At 39.8% G+C, this 18757-nt stretch overlaps 1 protein-coding gene across 2 annotated transcripts in view; it reads right to left on the reverse strand.

Moving 5' to 3' along the window:
* Nucleotides 1–1688: 1688 nt before the first annotated feature.
* Nucleotides 1689–18757, reverse strand: part of LOC132209117 (ral guanine nucleotide dissociation stimulator-like 1) — a 59376-nt gene continuing 42307 nt past the window's right edge. For both annotated transcript variants that reach the window (XM_059644290.1, XM_059644291.1), the window contains 9 exons: nucleotides 17487–17680; nucleotides 16729–16856; nucleotides 14376–14591; nucleotides 12254–12357; nucleotides 11387–11465; nucleotides 8607–8693; nucleotides 8012–8044; nucleotides 4231–4290; nucleotides 1689–1748 (listed from right to left, as the gene is read on the reverse strand). In XM_059644290.1, coding sequence (XP_059500273.1) covers nucleotides 4282–4290; nucleotides 8012–8044; nucleotides 8607–8693; nucleotides 11387–11465; nucleotides 12254–12357; nucleotides 14376–14591; nucleotides 16729–16856; nucleotides 17487–17680 — 850 coding nt within the window. In that variant the 3' untranslated portion in view covers nucleotides 1689–1748; nucleotides 4231–4281. The remainder of the gene's footprint in view (nucleotides 1749–4230; nucleotides 4291–8011; nucleotides 8045–8606; nucleotides 8694–11386; nucleotides 11466–12253; nucleotides 12358–14375; nucleotides 14592–16728; nucleotides 16857–17486; nucleotides 17681–18757) is intronic.

The raw sequence follows: 18757 nt of genomic DNA on the forward strand, positions 1-18757 counted from the left end.
TTGCTGTCTTGTGAAATATTTAACTTGCAGTTCTTTCCTCTACCAGTAAAGATCACTTCTGAGGAATTATACTCCCGCTTGTGTTTACTAGCTGTTCAGTCAACATCAACAATTCAGTACTTAGCATGCCCATAAATTACTAATTAGTTTCCTTCAGCATAATAACATTGTGGTCATTTCACTTGACCATGTAAACTGGTGCTTCAATTCTAAGTTTGTCAGATAAACCTTTGGGGTTTCAGTTTGCACTCAGTATGTGAACATGCTTACATAAATATTTATTTGCCCACTTCACCCTGCTACGCACAGAAATCTTGAATACAACTATACTGTTTGAAGTTAAAACACATTTATGAATTGCAGGTGACTGCGAATGGGCCAACCAGTGCATTGTGCAGGTCAGAATGTGTGCGGCACAGCACCACTGGCAGAAAGAAAGACAGACAGCAGCAGCAAACCACATACAGCAGAGAACTAAAGAAACCAGAATGAAATCATCCAAGTCACTGCAGCTCTCAGTTTATGATTAACATACAGGGAGTCACAACACTAAACAGGAGAATCCATAAAAAGGAAGAGGGTATTTTGAAACAAAGAAATACCACTCCAAAACACCTAAATGTGACCTAATAATACTTAGCCCAATTCTTAGGGGAATACATTATGAAAATATCCCTGGGACAAGTCCTAGACATATTCTGTAAACAATAACCATAACACAACTTTGATAATCTCCCAAGATACAATGGTCTTCAGCACAGAACGCACTAATCAACAGCTCAAAGCCCAAATATTGAAGAAAAAGAAAACGTGCAGTCACGAGGACTCCATGCAGAGAGCTGCATTACTTTGTTGCAATTGCTGGATCAAGACCTATCCAACATACTCTAAATACTGTTTTTGTGGGCAGTGCGCTTCAAGCTGCGACAGATGTACCCCATGCACTAAAATTTACTGTGTAGAAATTAAACATGCTGTGAAAAATTAAAGATGAAATATTTTGGCTATTAGTATAAAATCATATAAAATATCTAAGCAAAACAAAGCCAACAGCACAACTCAAAAAAAACAAATAAAATCAGCTCTCACTTCGTGAGCGAATAACACCTTTTCTGGAATCAAATGCTTCAGTAACCAGCACAAAGGTTGAATTTGGCTGGGAATTGCACAGCTGTCTTGCCTTCGTTCTGAAAGCAAGTAACCCAACTTTGGCAAGTGGGACTTGGGACGGAAAATTGCTGGCAGCAGCCAGGTATGAAGATGCTTGGTGGAACGGCATTCACTTTAAGGATTTCAGTCTGGCTGAAACATCAAAATGGCTATTCGGCTAATAGCTCTTAAAAGAAAGGCGAAGGAGATTGGCTAGGCAGCCATCCAGCTCCAGTGGCTGGGACGGTATCACTGAGTACCCTTGTATCCTCTTGACTGCCAAAGTGTAGTCAGGATAATAAGACGGCAGGAAGGCAGAAGAAAGGAAGGAAAGAAAGAAGAAAAAAACTGTCTGGACATTATTAGACAAACCAGAGTCTCCAAGAACAACATATTTTACGTGATGAGTGCCTCACTGTCTCACCTTTTCCGGCGCTTTTTGCGAAGTGCTCGGCTCTTCCATTTCCAAGTGGCTGGAATCTGATAAAATGCTGGCTGCGGTAATGCTGTCGTCTGAATCCTCATTCTGAAGGGATGCTCGCTGCTCAGAGCTTTTAGTTTGAGTGTTGTGTATTTTAACACCTCTCTTTGAAAACAGGCTGCACAAGGGAAAGGGGACACAACAAACATGAAAATGTCATTGCATTCTAGAGAAACTGTTTAAAAAAATTAAACTAGAATGAAGGTATATTGATGATGAGAGTACCAGGAGTTTGATGCGCGCCACATTTGACCTGTGAGAAATTAATAGTGGCACACTCATACCAAGAGCTCGCATTACTAGTATTGAACACCGTTACATTGTCTAATAGTTAGGGAGTATATGAATAGGTTACAATGTTTGCATATTCCAATGGCACAAGAATCTGGGCTTTTTGCAGTGTTTGTTCAACCTGCTATCAACTTCAATCTCATGAAAGGCAAAATGTGGATTTGAATACCCACAGGGTGGAAAATTTCCCCCAACCTGGCCACATGCTAATGTGTATGTAATTTCATCCTGAAAGCTGCAGTTTATTAAAAATAAAACGTAAAACAAAGTAACACCATTGATAATTGATAGAAAACTGTATACAACACTTTGTAAGGTAGGACAGTGAACTCTGAATTTGGCCTTCAGTATATTGGTACTGCAAACGTTAGGATTTCTATTCAGCAATTTGCATTTATATTGCATAATTAACATCGAAAATTTTCCAAAACTCCCAAAAGAAGTACAGCAGATGCAATGACAAAAAAATTCCTACACTGAAAATCCCGATTGTTGGTATATTAGGCATTAAATAGTGCAGGGAGCAAGAGCAGATGGCTGCTGAAATGTGAGATTGCACACTAATGCTGCAACGTTGATTGCCTGCACTTCGAGAATCACAATTAAGCCACGGAAGCCTAAATCACATCCATGTAACATCCACACTCATGTAAAGAGAAGATATCCTAGGAAGTGAATAAGTGTTTCCCTTCTCTTTCTTGGTTTCTATATAACAATAGTCACATGTCACAGTCCAGATCACTGCAAGGCACAACACAGCAACAAGGCATGGTTTTGCTTCTCTGAAACTCTACACGGGTAGGTGGTGGAAAATCTGACTTTGCTGAGTTCCGGTCAGTCCTTACCTATTGAACAGAAATATAAAATAATATCCCCAACTCAGGAAAATTATCAAAAACAATAACTTTGGAGTCTTTACACATGTATGCACAACAACACAAACACATACTTTCATGTCACCTACATGGAAAGAGATTTGAGTTTTATAGACAATAGACAATAGGTGCTGGAGTAGGCCATTCGGCCCTTCGAGCCAGCACCACCATTCATTATGATCATGGCTGATCATCCACAATCAGTATCCTGTTCCTGCCTTATCCCCATAACCCTTGATTCCACTATCTTTAAGAGCTCTGTTTATCTCTTTCTTGAAAGCATCCAGAGAGTTGGCCTCCACTGCCTTCTGGGGAAGAGCATTCCATATATCCACCACTCTCTGGGTGAAGACATTTTTCCTCAACTCTGTTCTAAATGGCCTTCCCCTCATTTTTAAACTGTGTCGTCTGGTCCTGGACTCACCCATCAGCGGAAACATGCTTCCTGCCTCCACAGTGTCCAATCCCTTAATAATCTTATACGTCTCAATCAGATCCCCTCTCATCCTTCTAAACTCAAGTCTCCAAGTCCAGTCGCTCCAATCTTTCAACATATGATAGTCCCGCCATTCTGGGAATTGACCTTGAGAACCTACGCTGCACTCCCTCAATAGCAAGGATGTCCTTCCTCAAATTGGGAGACCAAAACTGCACACAATACTCCAGATGCAGTCTCACCAGGACCCTGTACAGCTGCAGAAGGACCTCTTTGCTCCTATACTCAATTCCTCTTGTTATGAAGGCCAGCATGCTATTAGCTTTCTTCACTACCTGCTGTACCTGCACGCTTGCTTTCATTGACTGATGTACAAGAACGCCTAGATCTCGTGTGCTTCTCCTTGACCGAACTTGACTCCATTGAGACAGTAATTTTGAGGTGGAGCTTCAAATGTGAGAAGCATGTCTGATAATTTTTCAACAGAAGATATTTCTGCTGCCTGCTGACCCACAAAGTAGAACACAAATCTGATTTTTCACTCAAAATTGTTAAACATTGCTAGTTTTCATTATACAGGCCCACAAATATGCAAATTTAATTCACTGTAACACTTTTTTTGCTTACTTGTCTCTCATAAACAAATTTATTCCGGTGAAATTTAGCCATGGTGCAGAAACTTCTCTGGACAAATGAGAATCGCTAGGCAATACCAAGCTCATCACAGGTCCACATTCTACACTCATGGTCATAGCAAAGAATCTCTATCAATCAGTCTACACGAGACACATGCACAAGGTGAGAATAACAGCACCACTCCTTGCATCATCTCAAATTACTCAAACAGTTACTAAAAATCTCACTCCAATGAAGCAATAATGACCACACATCAAATGTCTCTATTTGTCAAGGAACAGATGTAATTACCTTTCTGTCCATTCATCCCAATAATAAAGGAAATAATGAGATATTTGCGGTGCTTAACATGGGATACTTACCAGCTGAGGCGTTTAAACACACTCTTTTTGGGCTTTGGCGGTTTCTCGAGTTCAGAGGAGCTGCAGGGTGGCAAATAAACATTTTCAGACAAGATTCATTTAAAAAGAATCAGATGCTTTTGTTCAATATTCTTATTATTTATGGCAAAATCAATCATTTACATAGATTTGAAATTGCAGAATGATAATTTTGTTTGCAAAAGGCACGTGTTTTCAGGCAGGAGAACACTGAACATTACTTTGAGTAATGAGCGACAAAAGTTCTCACTGTAGGCACATCGATCTTTTCTGCTTTATGAACAGCAGATCAAGACAATAAGAGTTCTGAAGAAATGTCACCAGACCCGAAGGATAACTCTGCTTTCTTTCCACAGATGCTGCCAGACCTGCTGAATGTTTTCAGCAATTTCTCTTTGTGTTTTTGATTCCCAGCATCTGCGGTTCCTTTGCTTAATTTTTTACCAAGACGATAACCCCCTCAGTCTTTTTGCAGAACACGTGGAATTGAACAAAATGCTCGAACTTCTACAGCAGGTACAGAAAAAATTAACAAGGACTGGGCTTGAAAAAAGTTAACTGGAAAACATGAGAATCAAACTTCCAGTGCCGAAGGTGATACAATAGGTTGTAAAGTTATACAGGAGTTTCTCTGGGCCTCATCCACACTGTCATGTGAATGTACAGACAATGTCAAGCAATGAAAGGTAGTCATGAATCAGTCACTTCAGGTGACTAAAACACCACATGCCACATCTCGGAGGTAGTAAAATGAGGAGTATATCTCTTGACCAGACTTTCTGTTGCTGATATTTTCAGACAAACCGTCCGAAAATCAACCAAACTATCCGAGAGGTCCAAAAGAACTTTAAATATAACTTATGATCCATGCAAAGTGAATTTCGGTAACATTTTGTAATTACTGTTATAAATAAATACCATGTTTGAAGTTGGCCCAATACTGACTGTGCCACTGATGGAACTGACGATAATGCCAGGTGCTTGCTGCACATGGTCATCCATAGCCTGAGGATGGGCTTAATAGTGAGCTTTGATTTTCAAAGCAGGAATGTAAATTGCTACATCAGGTACATTTTAAATAAGAACTTCTGCCCATCAATTTATGAAGAAGCAAACTGTTTTCAAACAATGTAATTATTACAAAGCCTGCTCTGTCAAAACTAAAAAATAGTTTCAGTGATCTATAATCTGGTTCCTTAATCAACTCTGGTCCAGGAATGGCAAAGTGTTTTGTTTATCAGTTGGAGATTATTTTTGGTTGCATTATTAAAAATATACTGTGGCTATTTCGAGATGAGGGAATGATGTTTTTAGGCAACCATTGAAAGATACTTTAAAATGCTGACCAATTGTGTAGGGTTATTGTTAATTTTATGTTAGTAATAGGATTATGTGTTTGAAAAGAAATTGGAAGGAAAAGAAACATTTCTCAAAACTGGTACAATTTACATCTGGATTTGTAGGTGCACCCACAATAGGAGCTCTTGGACATGTTGCTAAAATTGGTCACTCATCAAGTTTTTTGCATTTTCCTGCAATCATTGGCTTAGTGATAGTATACTCTGCACTATTATATACCAATGAAACGCATTTTGATGCAACACAACAGAATTGATTCATTGAGCAACTGGCTTTATCCTCATCGGTCAGAATTCATTGTCAAAACTTTGAAACCAAGGAAAAGGAAGACAGTAAACAATCTGGCAGCTCACTAGCATTAAACAGCAATTATAACGAGAGAAGATTTCACACACAACCCTTAACTGTTTTACCTGCACACTCCTACAATACCAGTTACGTACTCGCTATCCTCACTTAAGTATTGTTGCATAAAGAACAAGTCTAGAAAATTCTCGTTTGGACGAAGGGTGTAAGATGAGCAAGCAAACTGCAGGGATTTGATACCCAAAATTATTTCATATTCCTGAAAGAACACAAATAAATAATGAGCTGTTAAGGCAAGTTTAAACTGCTATAATTGCTCCTGCTAAATCCTAGTCTGTGGTATTTTGAACAGCATCGATAACTTTATTCAAAGTGCACAGTACATCATGTCACAAAAATATTTCTGCTTTGGAAATAAATGACACAAATGTGACTTTTCAAGGATAAATTTCTGTACAGATTATCCAGGATGGTTTCAGGACACTAATTCCCAAAACAGTGCTTCAAAGATGGATTATTTTAAAAAATGATTCACTTAAGAACCATAAGCTGATTTAGGGTGAAGACAAGAAATGTTATGAAAGATCATTCATCCAAGCAAAAGGAAGTCTGCCAAGTACAAAATAAGTGGCTGATCTATAGTAACTGATACCAAGACAGACGGTGAAAATGTTGAGTTAATTTTTCAAGGTTGCACCACCATGAAATTGAATGGACCATGAGCAGCTCGAAGTTACTGGACTATTTTCTTTCAACCACAGTGGCTTCTTGGTTGAATCTTGTCACAATTTGACATGTAAAAAGGGGCAGACCTTTCTCAGTCAAACTCTGACAACATGTTACTGTCAAGTTGTAAAGTGCCAGCCAGTTTTCAACAGGTCAGTGAAAAGAAACACTTCACTACATCCACATCAGCCACGACAAATGGCGGGCCATTTGACAGATTACATTCCGAGCTGGTGAATTGGAGTCACATAGCGTTGGATGCCTATTTTGCCACCCAGCTGATTTTACATCACATGGCCCAGTTTGGCAAATTCAGCATCAGCTGCTTCTGATCGGAACCTATTCTATTCATAGGGACCTCAAGTTACAGCTCTGTAAGCAAGAATTCATTGTTTGCCATAAGGTCAAATTCCTCTCAAATTCATATTCTCAGGTTGCCTGCTGAATGTTGCAGTACAAGATGAAAATACAATCTGAGTGGGTTATCTCTGGGTACTCTGGTTTCCTCCCAAGGTCCAAAGATGTGCATGTTAGGTGGATTGCCCACGCTAAATTGCCCGTAGTGCCCAGGGATATTTAGCTTCAGTGAGTTAGACATGGGGAATGGGTCTGGGTGGGACCCTCTTCAGAGTGGCCCTATGAACTTGTTGGGCTGCATGGCCTGTTTCCACACTATAGGGATTTGATGATACCCTCAACAGTAGCCATGACAACAGGGATGTTTGAGAATTTGGTATTACCAAATTCAGAAATATGGAGTAAAACATACTGCCCAGTCAGTGAGAATCCAAACAGGTGCACTCCCTCAATTTCTGACATCCCATGACGAAATGATGTCTCTCATCTAAAGGAAAATACTAATATGGAGAGATTGTTTATCCAGTGTCTTCAATAATGAAATAGCTTCCATGACACTGAGATTAATTGAACAACATCTTCACTCACATAACGCCTAGCATATCCTGTGCGTGGCTGTGACTGTTCAAAGGTAAATTGTAGCACATTAGCAGCGCAAAAGCAGGCTATTTGACTGAACTGCTCCATGCTGATCTATACACCTCTCCCACCTTGCTTCAAACTCTAAATATGCCGCTGTGTCCTTTCTGACATCTAACTTTCTCTCAAATACATCTGTGCTCATCCTCTCAACGAGTCCTGGTAGCAGCAGCTTCTGCATTCTGGCTGCTCTGAGTAACAAAGCATCTCCTTAATTCTTTATTGGATTTATTAGTGACCATATACATTTAGGATGCTGTTGGGGACTCCCCCTACACCCCCATCAAGCAAATAAAGCAGCACAAGATTGAAAAGCATGCTTTTCCCCTTTCATACAATTCCAAACATTTTGTACAGTGCAATTTTCAGTACTAACTTTTTGTCTCTTGTCAAAGTTGATCAAGCCATTCTGTAAGAGATAGACAAGGACAAAGAAAATTAATTCAAATGTACAAAGGTCAAACAGTACAACAAGATCATGAAATTTAAAAGATCAGAAGTGAAATACAAGCTCTGTAAACTTGGTTCCATTTTAGTATATCGTCAAAGGCCAATCACAAATGATCTGTCATACCACCAGGTCATATCTTGGACACTACATAGAGCCCTTTGCTCCAGTCAAGTAGGTCAGTACCAAGCTGAAGACATTCTCAGCTGTTCAACTGCTCAATACGCAGTGACATCCAGGTAACCAATTTACCTGTACAGAATAAAAATGATGTGCAATTTATCCAACCTTTTGAAAAACTAAACCCATATTCAATTAACTGCAAAGTGATTTGCATGTTCCTTTGTTTACAAATTGTTTGATTCACAGCACAAAGCATCAAATTATTCTGATTGGGATTATTAATCAAACTCATTCATTTTTTTTATTGCTTTGATTCTCATCTACAAGCAGCTTGCAATGAAACCATAATAATAGCGCTCATCAGCAAATAAGGAATCCAAATCTTGTAAGAGAGACTTACTGAATGGTAATTCGGGAAAGCCGAATCCAGTGCTGAAAATTCTGTTAAGAAAGTTCCCAGGTACGGCACAATTCCCTGAACGATATCCTAGAAAAAGAGAGGTGAATTTGTTTAATCCATTGTGAACTCATTGTCCTATTTCTCAAAATTACTACTCCATGTCTTATTTATTCCCTTGATCATACAACTAAATCTATTTAGAATCAAAATTTAGGACTCAAAATTTTAGACAGTTATACAGTGGAATGCAACGTTAGATCTATAAAGGCCAGGCAAGTTCAACGTTTGATCCCTCATCTGTGAACTGGAAACCAAACTCAATATTTGTGTAACCTCATCATTTGGAGATTGGAAATTTTCTATGTAACATGCAATTTCGCTTGAAGATAAAAACAATTTACCTCACCAGATCTCCAAAACTTTGTCTCAACAAGTTTAAACGTCATTTTTTTCTAAACTCAAGAATACAATTCTTCTCAAGGTCTTTTCATTAGACACCTCTCTTACCCGAAGAAATAATTTAATGGTCTCAGATGGTGGGTTGGTTCAGAACCTAAGAGCCTAGGAGATACATCGAATTGGCAAATTGGAGCCAAAATTGGGTTTGCGGCAGGAAGTAAATGTGATTTTTGAAGGGCTTTTCAGCAACTTGATGCTTTCATCCAGCAGCATACCACAGGGTACAGTAATAGTTCTTACTGTGCGTACATTAATGTTGAAGACACGAAAGCTCCAAGTATGAACAGCCGATTCACAGATGACACAAGAATTGGACGGTTGTGAACAGCAAAAAGCCTTAGTCTCTCGGGTTACGCATATGGGCTGGTTAGAAGGCCTGAACAGAGGCAAATAGAATTCAATCCAGAAAAGTGTGAGGTGAAGCATTTTGGGGGTCTAATAGGTCAGGAGAATATATGTTCAATGAGATAATAAGGTGTGGAGCTGGATGAACACAGCAGGCCAGGCAGCTTCAGAGGAGCAGGAAAGTTGATGTTTTGGGTCTGGATGACAGAGGATCAAAAGGACTTTGGTGTGTGCATGAACATATTCTTGAAGGCAGGAGGACCTGTGGATAAGTTGGTAAAATATTGGATACTTGCCTGAATATAACAGCAATGGGGTAATGATGGAACTGTAAATAACATTAGTTGAGCCACAGCTGGAACAATGTGTGCCTCAAAACTAAGGCATTTTGCTACTTACTACCGTTCCAATTCTTGTGTCATCTGTGAACCTGCTGTTCACACTTGGAGCTTTTGTGTCTTGAACATTAATGTACTCACAGCAAGAACTATTGCGGTGCCCTGCACCACTGCCAAAGCACATTTGTGTAAGATGCTGAAAGATTAGCAAACCATGCACTGTAATTCACTGCATAATCTGGGAGAAAGCTTTATGGAAGTTATACAACTGTCCAATCATGAACTCACATTTTCCCCTGTATACTTACAGAATTTTGCACCACAAAAACAATCATCATGCAGAGCACACATTTTTGATTATAAAAGCAAACCTACTTTTAGATTCAATCTAGATCAGAAAAATATGTTGAAATTCTGTACAGTGCACCAATCACAACACACAATAAACAAAGTGTGACAGCAGGGCAGTAGAAATTCTGGGGCAAACATCTGGAAAGCAATGTAAAAAGATAGTTCACTGCAACTAGAACATTGAGCAGTTTGAAAAATGGAGTGTCTGTCAAACTGACAACATGCTAGCATGATTACTGCATTTCTCCCTCTTCAAATACCAGCTTGAAAGTGTTTCAATTCCAACTAAGAATGATTTAGAGAATAAGAAAACGTTGACTATTTTCTGAGCTGGACAACTAGTTTGGTAAAGTGGCACCAAAATATTTATATCTGACCAATTATTCTGTTATTTTGTCAAATTCAGGAGCAAAATGAGTGGACAAAGAGCATGATAAAAGGAGTGAGGAGGAATGGCTAGAAACTTGTCAGTTTTCGTCCAAGCTAGTTGAAACTAGATAGTTGATGTCTGAAATACTGAACAAAGAGATATGAATATCTCTCCATTCCTACGCAGCAAATAGTTCTGACTGCAGAGAACAAGAAAAGGAAGACATGGTAATTGAGTAAAAACACTTATGAGAACCAGTTAAATCTCTTAATGTTTTGCCTTGGCTTTTATTAATTACAAGGCCCTTGAGGTGTACAAAGCAAAAGAAAAAGAAATTGGCACATATCGCACTTTAGACATTGCTTCAGTTCAAATTTCCAAGATAATGAACACTGAGAAAGATAATCTATGAAGGCTGCATCACTGCATCATAGACATTGCTTCAGTTCAAATTTCCAAGATCATGAACACTGAGAAAGGTAATCTATGAAGGCTGCATCACTGCATCATATACATTGCTTCAGTTCAAATTTCCAAGATAATGAACACTGAGAAAGATAATCTATGAAGGCTGCATTACTGCATCATAGACATTGCTTCAGTTCAAATTTCCAAGATAATGAACGCTGAGAAAGATAATCTATGAAGGCTGCATCACTGCAGTATAACCAAATTAGATGTCGATTAAAATGTTAACTGCAATATCATCAGCAATTATAAGAATCATGACAAAACAATCTTGGAAGACTTGAGCCAAGCCAGACCACCTGGACTGCAATACATATACTCCTGTTGCAGTATTGATTGACAGAATCTGTATGCATTCAGTCACCAACTGAGTTCATTGCAGATATTTTACTAGAAACTATTGATCATGCCCTGAATATAGTCACACTGGGCCAAGTGCAACACCTTACCTCCATTAGCAGCTCTCTACTCGCTACAAAGTTATCTTCTTCATTGTTTGAAAGGTCTTCAAATGTTGTCTTACTGCTCCTAGTCAAGAGAATGAGACAAATTACTCTTGACAGAATAGAGTCAAGATAACAAACAGCTGATACGGAATCTGACAAATAAGCAAGTAATACAGAGAGTGAACGGCAGTGAAGCATTTTTACAATAAGTATAGTTATTTTAACCCAATTGTTCAGAAATGTTTTGGCAATCTCTGGGGCAGGTAGAACTTGAACCCTGATTGTTGAAACCCAGGGATGGGGATACTGCCATTGTGCTGCAAAAGCTCTTGAGTGCAGTCGTTTTGGTGAATCTCATTGCAGCAAGAGAGATTTCATTCCCAAGCTGCCTACAAAAACACAACCATGATCAAATGGTCTGAGGCACACGAACATAAACTACAGGTGTGCACTTCAAAGTGTTATAGAGTGCTTTCTTGGGAGATTAAAATAATTGTTGTCTTTGTATTTTAGCATCCCACACAAACCTCCGGCTTATATCACCCCATCACAGCATATCCACAGGAAACTGTGTTACGTTACATCCAACAGCAGATCAGTTTTGGAACACGATAGTTAAATATTTCAAGTTGCCAAACAGTTTTCTTTTTCCAATTAAACAAATTAACTCTTCGCTCCTTTGTGAAAGGATGAAAGATTCTGCCAATTAACCAATTGTTAGGATTGCACTGTAGTGCCTCTGGTAATCCTGTTAATGCACCGAGCGTGTGAAGATCACTTGTGCAAGTAAACCTGGAGGTCAAACCTGCAATTTCCTACCTCATACTTATTAAATAAAAATTACATGGCTCTTTCTGAACAATGACTTACTTTGACACGGCTGCCCAAGTCTTCTTCAAATTGAACACACTATTTGATTGCAATGCAGTGGTAATAGCATGCACTGACGAGAAATTCTGCAAAATCCTACATTCCTGTCAGAGAAAAAAAGCCGTGAGTTCTGTGGAAAAAGCAGTGACTCCCCATTACCCAACACCTCAGACTTTTTAAAAAGGTTCTATCAGAAAAATGTTTGCTGAGAAAATAACAGCATTAACAAACAAACTTTTTGAGGGAAAGAATTCCATGATTCTTGGCAACTCAAACCTTGATATTCGTTTTGTATCCCTCTGAGACAACCTCTTCAGTTCCCTTGCTGCCAGCCTGTGACTGGTTAGATATGATTACTGACACCAAAGGAGAGCTTAAAATGAGTAGGATTGAGACATGGACATCTGAGTGGTAGAAGTCGCGAAGGTAGGGGGTGGAGGCGGGGTAATCATCTTTGTTATATCCATCACATTTAGCTCATAAATGAATGATAGGTTGTATTATCTGACAGAATAGGAGGGCAGGACCAGTCACGTGAGATACTCATTCGAGGGAAAACAGACAAATCAGGAAATTGGGTCTACTTTTATGAATCACTACGTTATTGATACTGAGTTAACTAATCTTACCTGGATTAGCAGCTGAATGTCCTTCATCTGTTTCCACCACCCCCCCAACCTGTTGGAGGTAGGGAGAAAACTGGATCAAATCAAACCTCCCAAATGTGTACTTTGGGGTGTGGTGGAGATGAGGAGGAAGCCTGCGAGTGTTTGTTATCAGGTCTCAAAGCCAATTCTGCTTGGGGAGGAAGGCCAGGGAGGGGCAGGGTGATCACACCATTTGGGATTTCTTTAGAGGTGCGTCAATTGGCATAATCATAAGAGCCTTATCTGATTAAGGCCAGCAGGTAGGTTCTCCAGCCCATAGTCTTCCGGCTTCAGGGAAATAAAGCTGCTGCAGTAAAATGGAAGTAATGGAGGGCACTTCAACATGGAAGCCACTCCTTGTCAACTATTGTAAAAACTCAAAATCAGAACTAGAAAAGTCAGCCAAGTGATCAAAGTAAGGTGGTGATTCCTCTTCAGAATAGCCTTTGATAACACCAGTGTATATGTCAGCAACTCCTTCATCCATGTCTACTACTGGGAGTCAGCCTACATTCGGTTGAACTGCTCCATGTTGTGAAACTGGAGACAGACTTTCAAATCCCCATCAAGGTCCCATTAATGCCTCAAGACTCTTAACGAGTCAAAACTGATGCAGGCAGTGTTGCCAAGACCCAAACCAGACTTCTCTAAATTAGCTGGCAACAGAATTATTGTGAACTTTCATTCCAAACCTTACGAATGAATGAATATTTTGTTGTCACGTGTATACGGGAAAATACATTGAAAGTACAATTTTGTTGCAAAATCCAGTGCAATTTTGGATTATAAAATCAGTAAGAATCAATTACTTCCTTTACTTAATTAGTTAATTACTCGGTTCCTATCCTGATCCTTTCCAAATGTACGAGTGGGCATGCCACATGTTGGCGACAAGTACAAACCTGGTATCAGATCTGACAGCCCTTCCTCACTCTTTTCCCGATTGCTGACTAACATGCTGAGACAAATTCCTTTGGCAAACACATAGGAAACAGACAACCAGGCAAGTTACTGAAGTGCCGTCATGTAGGCATACAGAATGCAGAACATTGGGAATAAAATGTACACTGTTTCATAAACTGATTACGGCTTGGAAGGGAGGCAAATAACACTATGTAATGCCCAATAACTAACTTCGTTTTTGAAGGGCCAGTAAAAATCTGAAATCAGTTTGCCTTTTTTATCCACATAAATATTTTTGATGAGAAAAAAATACATTAATATTTCAATGCAACTGTAAACTGAGGCAAGAGCTATTAGCAGCCAGCACTACAGAAATTATGAATGCTAGGATTTTCCATGAAGCATTCAACTCTTATTCAGAAAAGTATTCTGCTCACCAATTCAAGAGGCTTTCAAACCTTGGACATATCAACACATAGTGTTAATGGCTTGCTCTCTTCCACCATGGTTGTTTCATGCACTGTGGACTTTAACATGTCACAAAGGCTAAAAACCAATAAAGAATAGTGTACCTGGGCAACATCAATCCATTTCTCAATGATTTTAGCCGTCTGCCATGGTTTCAACTGTTGGCGTCTTAATATGGTGCTGGTGACACATTTTGTAACATTATTGAACTGTGTCATGGTGGCCTGGACGGTTGATACCAGATGCTGTTTTTCTTCCTTCCCTCGTTGAGACCAGATGGACCCTAAACATTGGCTGGGCACAAGTTTCCGAAAAAGATCCTGATCAAAAATAAAAAGGAAACAAAGGTTAAAGGTGTCAGTCGTGCCATGTTTTAAGCAATGAACGACAAACAAGATTTGTCCATCCATGGGTACATTCGTCCTGCTAGTTTGCAATTGTACATTAAAACTGCATGCTATATTGTCAACGACTGGCTAGAAAATACTCACATTGATGCACAAGGGCACATTGGCTATTCAGACAGATCAAAACCCTCGAATTTTCAGTCATCTGCTTCCTATTTGTAGGTTAGATTTAAAATCACTGGTTATCTCCACCCAACTCCGACTGTTGGCTCCACGCACACCATCAATGCATGGCTCTGCTGGCAATAGTCACTGCTACAGATGCTCAGCCCTGGTGGCCCACAGGCTAGACAGGCTGGGCATCAGTATAGCGGCCCTGCATCATGTCTACTTCTCGCACCAAGGCAGGTTGACAGAACACAATGGCAGCCTGGCCCTCTGTTGGTTCAACAGGCCTCAATGTCAACACTTCACCACTGTTGGTTTCATGCTGAACACAAATATTGCCAAACGTCCAAGCTTGTCAACTGGTCATTCAGATTACATTGTGTCCTTCTGTCTCCCTCTTCAAGATGAGCAACTCCCATCAACAATTATGCTCCGACAGTGAAAGTTAACACAACCGGCAAATAGCTCCTTCGGATCCCCGTAAACTCATTCAGAATGGAGAAATTTGTCAGTTTCGTCACTTTCAAAGCCAGAGTTGGCTGTGACAGGCTGCAGTAGAAAGGAGTGCTCAGAAACCATCGAGAGGGAAACTGTTGCATGTTTATGCAAGCATGGTGGGCTCTCACTTTTAACAGTCTGATCACGTCACAATGATGTCAGCGATCATTTCCGGCAAGGAATAGCTTAGGCTAACCCTGCTGCCTCGACAGTAAACTACATAATAAAACTCCTGCTGTTTAACATTTCAGCCCCCTGGCTCTGCATGGTAAAGAAAAAAACTAGCAATGAGGATCAAAAAAACCGCTTTAATATTCACCAGGTAAAACCACTGATTTGACAAAGACTCACAACCCTCACTGCAGATCTCGATGGTTCAACAAAAGAAAAGCAGCTACATTCCTCAACAGACACCCAGCTAGGTTGCTTCCCACCAAAAATGGCTGTTGTCATCAATATGTCACATGATTAGACTCTAAGTGCCAGTCGGTGTATACATACACATATGCAACAGAGACTGCAGTCAAAACAGACAGTTACCTTTGGAACTCTGTGCAGAAAAGCAGCTGCCCCTTAACAAACTGAGATAACAAAGTGTGGAGCTGGAGGAACACAGCAGGCCAAGCAGCATCTTCGGAGCAACTGTGCTCACCCAGCTCTGCACTTTGTTATCTCGGGTTCTTCTGCATCTGCAGTTCCCATTATCTCTTATCCCATAACCAAAACCTACTTTTGACAAACTGGTCACTTCCAGATGAGATTGCTGCACCCCTGTTCTGAACATGAACATATGCTTAGGATTTTTGAGACCTAGAGGACTACTTACATTCTAGAGTCACACCCAATGCTGTCATACAGACCACTAAACTTTCACTTCAAGCCTAAGCCTATGACCAGACTTTGACATAACTCAAATTTTGATTCAGCAACCAAGAGTCTCATTTTGTAGAGGTAGGCATCAAGCCACCTTGGAGACTAGACTGGAATACCCCGTGGCTGATCCCACTCCAGAAGATTCTGGGAAAACAACAAAATTGCCATCCTGGATACTACAAACAAAATCAGTGGACTCTTGAAGAAACAGTGACTGTTATGATGAAACAATTAAACTTTTACCCTGAAATACTATTCATTTTGTAAAGTTTCAACACTAAGTTACAAAGGATTTTCAGTGCTCTCTCGGGTCACTTATTTCACATGGCGTTCATTCAAAACAAATGACAAGTGCTGAAGTTTTAGTTGGCAGGTATTTCAAGCGAGATACTGAAGTCACACGTCAAACAACACATTTTAACATCTTGGAAGACTGCATTTTGAAGGGAATTCAGTTATAATGACTGGTGGAGCAGTAATAGCATTAAACAATACAGAGAGATTCAGATGCCGACTGCTGACTGAAACATCTTATTCAGAATGACTGGCCGCCAGACTCCTGTTTACTCACAGCATCCATAAAAGTCAGCTGCTCTGCAATGAAGCGTGATGGGTAGGACAGGAGCTTTTCGTCAACTTGTTCGATGGTTTGGTCGTGTTCTTCTCCCACATAGAATCTGACTCTTCTACGGTAGCCTTCTGTGCAAGTGAAGATAGACATGTATTTTGTGCCCAAAGTTCACATTGCTCTAAAATATCTCACGAACTTGTGACTAGAAATTGTGCATTGGTTTCCAATAGTTATCTAATATTCATACTTCTAAATCTAGATTTGGTGAAAGTAATATGATATTGCACTGAAATCCTCTTGTTGGGAGCATCTCAATTGCAAAAGAACTTGTATTTAATGACAGATTCCCATCCCTATTTCTGGCTTTAGGAAATATTCTGAATCACAATCTATTGTTTCACAATAACTTGCAAAATTATTACGTCAGATTATAAAATAAAATGTCATTGACGAAAACATTTCAAAAGGAAATTGTCCAGAAAGTCGCATTACATGCTGCTGGGTCTTATCGGACCATATGAGAGTATCAATTCTATGCAGAATTTGGTCTTGTACATCATGCAATTAGTACAGGGGTAAGCACTCAGCAATAATTTTAATTCACTTCGTTTATCCAAAAATTTGCAAGTAATTTTGAAGCTTGTCAAAGGAAACCAAAATGAACTAAATCCTGAGACAGAGGGGCAAGCCGCACACAAACTTGTAGGGAGGCACCCTGAATTAAAACCACATTTTTGCAACATAATTGTAAATCTTACTAAACATCTCTTTCTCCGCTGTTTCCTCCGCCAAAAACCGACTCAGGAGTTTCTGGGCCCGATGTTCAGCATCTGACCCTGGCACTGTCTGGTTCAAGTAGGAAAGTACCTTCCGGAGACAAGAGTAAGTTGGAACTTGACGAAAGTCTTCGGCAGACTCCTCCAGCCAGATTTCGAGAATTTCAGGAATAGCACTGGAAATAAAGTCAGAGTTAACAACTGTTCATCGGGGAAGCAAAACATGTGGGGGAGAAAAAGCTTCTAATTCTACAAATGTCAATGCAATAGATTAAAGTTGGAATATGGGGTCATCGTGCTCACACAGGAGATGAGCTGCCATCTTGAACTGCTGCAGTGCACATGGCAATGGTGATCCTGCTGTGCCATCAGAGGGGGGCTGTGTGGCACTTTGACCCAATGATGAAGAAATGACTGTCCAAGTTAGAATTACGCTGGCCATGGATGGAAACTGCAAGTTGGCCATGTTTCCAAGTTTTCTTCTTTGTAGATTGCACAGGTAAGCTTAAGGCTCACGTATAAAGTGATTTCACATGTGTCTGAGGTTACTTATTACACCAGCAGGACCTCTTCGTGTTTAGAGTTTACTAGTAAAGAGAAAGTGAGCTTTAACAAAAAATCTTCTTTATAAAAGTCAAATGGGACAAATCAGATGAACAAAGAAAAACACAAGGATAATGATGATTTGTTTGCGTTTGTTCTGGGAGTTGCATTGCCAGTACTTGGATACCTCGGTAACATGGATAAATTGGGTCTAGTTGCAGGTGAATAATGAAATACTCCAACATAGTCAGCTTTCAATTCACTTATTTTAACTGTCTGGCTAATACTGAGAGGCCACGTAGCATTATTTCACAGGTAAATCAATGGTTACTTTTTTGCAACAAGACATCAGCTGCACAGAGAAGTCATCACATCACTGAAATCGAACCCTTTGCACAGAAAAACTCCCCAGGGCACTTCACAGCAGATTAACCAGACAAAAACCGACAAAGGAGGAGATATTCAAACAGGTGACTAAATATTTGGTCATAGTGACTTTTCATGAGTTTCTTAAAGGCGAGAGATGGTGATGTCTAGAAGAAGGAACTATATATCTGCAGGAAGTAGCACTAACGGTGGTGGGCTGATGAAAAAAATCAAGTAGTACACAGCACACTGGACGTGGTAGAACAGAAAAGTTCCAGGCAAAGTTTGGGACCTAAAATAATTCCAGACTAAAGCAAAATAAGAACATGAAAGGATGTGAACAC

The sequence above is a fragment of the Stegostoma tigrinum genome, unplaced genomic scaffold, assembly GCF_030684315.1.
Source record: "Stegostoma tigrinum isolate sSteTig4 unplaced genomic scaffold, sSteTig4.hap1 scaffold_67, whole genome shotgun sequence".
In the NCBI taxonomy this organism is placed as follows: Eukaryota; Metazoa; Chordata; class Chondrichthyes; order Orectolobiformes; family Stegostomatidae; genus Stegostoma; species Stegostoma tigrinum.